At 40.7% G+C, this 5,809-nt stretch overlaps 1 protein-coding gene across 1 annotated transcript; it reads right to left on the bottom strand.

Moving 5' to 3' along the window:
• Positions 1-275: 275 nt before the first annotated feature.
• Positions 276-5,381, bottom strand: gpr34l (G protein-coupled receptor 34 like). The gene is made up of 2 exons (XM_080187672.1): positions 5,250-5,381; positions 276-2,422 (listed from the first exon to the last, which is right to left on the bottom strand). Exon 2 carries the CDS (start codon positions 2,411-2,413, stop codon positions 1,370-1,372), a length of 1,044 nt encoding a protein of 347 aa, XP_080043798.1. The 5' UTR covers positions 2,414-2,422; positions 5,250-5,381; the 3' UTR covers positions 276-1,369.
• Positions 5,382-5,809: the final 428 nt, after the last annotated feature.

Raw genomic sequence — 5,809 nt, 5'->3', positions numbered from 1 at the left:
CTCCACAGCACAATGAACAGTGCATTGGGAATTGTCTGTTGAGAGTTGTTGGGTGCTGTTTGCATTGTAGTGAACTAGTGAAACTTTATTACAAAGGCAAACTTCTTTCTGGAAAATATTCAGTGTGTCTGCTGTGAAATAGTTTTACTAAATTATGCACGATCTCAATGTGTGGAGATACTTTTGTATAAAAGAATAAACCAGAATGTTTAACGAAAACAATATATTTAATTTATATAAAAAGACCTTTCTCACTAAAGTGCTGGTAGAACACAGTTCACACAATTTATGCTTTGTAATGTAAAATTTATATTTACATCTTACATTTAATCACAGTCTAATAATAGGAATGTCCCAGAGCTAACTGGACCCACTTAAGGGACAATTATTTATAAAACATTGAAAACAATTTTCTAACATTCAGTAATTCTTTAATCCACAACAAGGTATTGGGCCCAATTCATCCTTTATTCAGCACACTATTTTGTATCTTGATGCAAATTATGCTAACTTAATGCACTGAAAAATGAATTTGCTAGAAGTACAAGAGTCAGATGAGCCCCAGAGTTCAACTCCAGTATCAGATATGACAGGCAGGACCAAAGGTGGTGTTTTATTTTTGATTGTCCTGTACAGGGGATTGATTCTTTATAAAACAGTGAATTAGTTTCTTCACGAAGTGTCTCCAGTGTTTTTTGCTCTTTTATAAAACTCTTGTGCATCACCCGGAGTGAAAACTTTGGTAAAAGGACTTGCCTACTCCAGAGGTTCAATAATTCCTGATATCCACACAAACTGATGAAGGAGAAATGACCAGGCTCACACAGGCACTATTACTGTGCTTTTAAGCTTGTGCTGGGACAAAGTATTTCTTGCTGCATTTTAAAATGCTCTTTCTGTAATGCCCCTGTGTAGTGTTCATTAAGTTTAATTAGATTTTGCATTTTCTTTACAAGAAGTCCATGTTGGAAAACGTACACACAGGGACCAGTTGGTAATAGCTCTGGGATGGTATTAGAGTTTTTGCTGTGATTCTATCTTTCCCAGATTCCATGAGTTCCAACAATGCACTATATTGCATCAAGTTCGACAAAACTGTAACTCCATTCTCTTGTTGACAATTTTCCTTGTCACGACCGGATATCATGGGCATTTATCTTGAGTACTTGACTTGCCCCCTTGTACCTATGAGTAGCTATTGCTGCCTTCTCAAGGAAGGCTGCTCCCATTCACGGGAACATAATGGTGCAAAACCTTACCTAAAATGCCACAATTCCATGCATTACCTTAGGCCAAGGTGGTCACTACTCCTCTGGTGACCATGTATTCTGCTTCTATTCCAAGACCTCAACGTTAGCAGCTTGGAACTTCAGATATCGGTGATGGATTTGAAACTGTTCATGGCCCCATTCGTTCTTGGGAACGTTTTGCTGAACTTGCCTTTAATGGTGTAAATGACAGTCCGGCGAAAAGAATTGGATAGAAAGAAATAGATGACTGGATCCAAACAGCTGTTTAGGGCAGAGAGACACAGAACCAGTTCATTGGCTACGTGCAGAAACTGCTTCGACTGGCAGCTGGAGATTACCTCCATCTGAGAAAGGACATATGGGACACGAACAATGTGATAAGGCATGAAGCACACAAGGTAGATGGCGAGGACAATGAAAGTCTTTAGGATGGCTCTGGTGCTCACTCTCTTGATCTGTTGCTTTTTCTTTCCTTTAGACATCTTGTAGAGTTTAACTGCAATCTTGGCATAGGACACCAAGAAGAGCAAGGAGAGGATAAAAATAAACATGACAGCTGCTAGGTTCATTACACCTGCCAGCACACTCTGATTCTTGTAGTGGAAGCATTTTGTCTCATTTGACTTTAAGCTGCTTGCGACAACAAAGGGTAACATAAATAGTACAGTAGTCAGCCACACAACCTTGGATAGGCCCGAACTCCATTTCACACTGTGGATCCTGAACGTGCGGAGTGGCCTTGTAATCTTTAGATAGCGGTCCAGGCTGATCAACCCTAGGAATACAATGCTGGCATACATGTTGATGTAGAAAAATGTCCCAATGATCTTACAGAAGTAGTAGTTAACCATCCACTTGTACTGTCCAATATGGTAGGCAATCCTGAACGGAAGGCAGAGTAACAACAGGAGGTCAGCCATGGCTAGGTGCTTCATGTAAATCGAAATAGATGTTGGCTTCCGCTGATTGAAGAAGAACACCCACAAGGCCAAGATGTTACCCAGGAGCCCAATCACACAAATAATGATGTAGAATATAGGCAGACCCACTGTGAGGAAACCATCTACAATGGTGCAATTCATGGTGCTGGGCATTGTAATCGAGGCTGTGACTGGCTGGGAAACATTGACATCGGGAGATGGCGAAGATGACAAATCAGCCATAGTTACAATCTAAATCATGGAGAGAAAGGAAAAACGTGAGTTCTGATTTGAAAATTAAATCACCCTATTACAATAACAATTTTTTTGTTATTGGCAGGTAGGTTGGGGCAATTGTGCCAATCCAGATAATAATCTCTAACATTATGAAGACAGGTTCAGCGGTCTAACTTTTGCAGCAATGACAGATCTCTGCTTTCTAGATATTAAACTCTCTTTTAAATGGACCCTAACATTATCTGGCCTCACTGTCAAGGCTTTTGTTTTCAGATTAAAGTGAACCTAAATTTCAGTCACCACTGAATTAGGCAATTAAGAAACTCAGGTGGAGTGTCTCAGGACTCAGCACTGGAAGATCTGCCATCCATATTAATGACTTTGATTCAGAAAATCAATGAAAACTTGCGGATGGTATGAAACTGGGGAGAGATAGAATTGAAAAATGCAGCTCTGAAGTTACAGAATGAGTTTAGTAACACAGCTTGGTGCAGATAAAACTGTTTGTAGGAGAAAAAAATGTTAACGTTTGAATAATTCGAATGGTGTTGAGAAAGCCAAGGTTGAAACAGATCTAGGCATCTTACTAAATTTGACACTATCATGCCCATACAGCAAACAACAATATATAACATATGTTATATGAACTATATCATATATATATAGGATATATATATTTCAATGTAAATCACACAAGGCTGTTTGATTGTACAATCTTCTGGTTAGTTTGGGTCTTGACAATTGTGTCTGATTCTGGCCAGTGAGAAATAAGATGAAGCCTGAAGAGCTGAAGGCAATGCACAGAAGACCTATTACTAAAGTCAGGGGTCTGAGTGATATTACTGAAAAGACAAAGGCCTGAATTTTTCCTTCATTGGTGGGCACTCAGCAGGCCTGGAAATGGGCCAGGGGCAGCACCAGAATGCCATTTCCCTCTGGCTAGCCAATGAATGCGCAGCCAGCATGCTGGGAAAGGATCTGTGTTGCCAGGGGGAGTGGGGGCTGAGAAAAAGGAGGGTGTAGGCTGATGTTTCTAATGGACTCCTACAAGGGGACAGCCACTGCGGAGCTGTCTGAGGGAGCTGCAGATATGTAAAAACTATGCAAAGGGTGCCCAGGCAGCACATTCAAAAAAATCCTCAGTCAACAGGTATTTTTAAAATCTTATTTCTGCCTGGACAGCTCATCCCACCCTGGATCGAGGTTGAAATGATAATGTAAAGGCCATTGATCCCATCCGCCAACTATAAAAGTAGATGGGCCGTGTAAAGCTGCGTTCAATTGGTCCTACTAAGTTGCTTGCTTGTTTGTTGGTGGGTGCACTTCCTAGTCTTGCATGAACTCTCAGCCGAAATATTGTCCAAGTGCACAATTACATTAGGGACACACACCCAATGCCTTTCCGCACAATTTCAAGTGTTTCCATGTCAGGCTTTTCCCTGCCCAAGCAATATAAAAGTCTGGCCAAAGATTTTGAACTTAAAGCAGGCACAGGCATGGCTGTGCAATGACTAAAGGGATTGATTCCCTACAGTATGGATATGTCAGACTCACATGTTACATTGAACTTTCAGCCTGTGTAGTCAAACACTTGATGGACATTCACTGGCACTTTGTCTCTACATTGTGGTACATTATTCAACAACATCTCTACTTTCACAAATGAATACAAATGTACAATTACTCCATAAATAAATTGCCACGTACTGTATGAAACCTGCAGAGAGTCACAAATCTTTCCTCGTTAACCGATTGTAAACCTTACCGCTTGCTTCTATTTACTGCTCAATGGTAATGACAGTGAGATTTAAACATACTTTTAAGCACGTCTACAGAATCATCTCAAATGAGAGCTATGATAAGCACTACAGTATGATTTTCATTAAATTTTACCTTCACATTATAGAAGACTCCACATTGCACACCAACTGACTGCAAAAATCATTTAGTCAAGTCTTCGCTGACTATGAAATATTTGCTCTCATTTTCCGACTTTGCCTGTAGCTGATATTTTGTGGTCCCACTGCAGTGAATGGAGATTTGGCTGAGCGCCAAATTCTCTGTTCCCATTGGTAGGGGTGCAGGGGGTTGGGTGGGGGCGGGGGGGGTGGGGGGGGCGCGGTTTGTGGAGGGGAGGAGGGCAGGGGTGCGGGAGTGGGGGGAATGCAGGACTGGAGAATTCCGATCATTGTGTCAGATGGAACAATTAAGCATTAAGCATAATGCATTTCATTAACACAGACAACAAATTACTCAGATTTAATAAATTAACCTTTAAACATTGATATAGCAGGAGGAAGTAAGATAAGTCAGAAGTCTTACTTCCCATAGCATGTAAACCCACACTGCTTGTACCCAACTATATTGATTATAGTTCTGCTGTGTCCATCACGTATTACACAATATTGTAGTCTGCACCAAACACAGTGACAATGCTCTCTTACTGATCATACACATGTTATTTGCACTTTCTGTACGCACTATACAGATTACATAGTTGCTGCTTCCACCTGCCACACCAACTACCTATACCTCCACATCAACTGTGTTCTCTCAGTTCCTGAACCATCACCCTCGCTTCATTTATAAGTTTCCACTAAAGTCAACTTTCAAAATGCAACAAATAACTCATCACACGCACACCCAAATATCATATTACCAAATTCACCATATTCAACAAAATTCACAGGGGTTGAACTATGAAAAGTAAACATCAGGAATGCTAATGTAGGGGTATGTACTTCATTTACTGCAGTGACCCAATAATAATGCTGTGAAGTAAATGTTCTGTGTTCTGAACTGTAACTGAAGCCATGAGTTATATTGCTTTGTAGCCTCTTACCTGCTCTGTGCTGTTTCTTGCTTCTGTTTCAGTGAAAGTGTGGCTGGTTCACTGCAGCTTGCTTTTATTCCTCAGTCGATGGAAATTCCATTGACAGGAGTACGTAGGCTTTGCTCCCCATATCAATGCATGGGTTTCTGCTTCCTGACGTAATCTGTGCGGCATGTCTTTCTTTCTGTCTGCCTCAGTGATTTTAAACATACGCCTACTTCCGTGACTCATTACTTCAAAAAGAAAACTAGAAGCAAAACTTATCAGAATCAGACTAAACACGAGCAGTCACTTGGTTGCCAGACAAGGTCTGTGCTTTTGATAAATGGACACTTTGAAATTTTTAATAGCCACAAAAATCTTTGACAAAACAGTACTTTGCTCTGTTTTAAGTCTGGAAAATTGTTGGCAGTTAACACTGTCCATCATCGTGTAACTTCTTCTTTCCCTTCAAAAGAACACTTCTACTCAGTAACACATGGGTTGTCTCATGATGGGGAGTTTAGCAACCACATCTGTGACGTTGTGCGTGATGCTACGTCATCGCTATTAAAAATGTTCCTATAGGC

This window comes from Carcharhinus amblyrhynchos, chromosome 4 (assembly GCF_965287045.1).
Source record: "Carcharhinus amblyrhynchos chromosome 4, sCarAmb.v2.hapA, whole genome shotgun sequence".
In the NCBI taxonomy this organism is placed as follows: Eukaryota; Metazoa; Chordata; class Chondrichthyes; order Carcharhiniformes; family Carcharhinidae; genus Carcharhinus; species Carcharhinus amblyrhynchos.
The sequence above is the reverse complement of the archived record's forward strand: the minus strand, read 5'-3'. Positions and strand labels throughout refer to the sequence as shown.

Coding starts and splice junctions, on each gene's coding strand:
- gpr34l (XM_080187672.1), bottom strand. CDS start 2,413: ATGGCTGATTTGTCATCTTCGCCATCTCCCGATGTCAATGTTTCCCAG.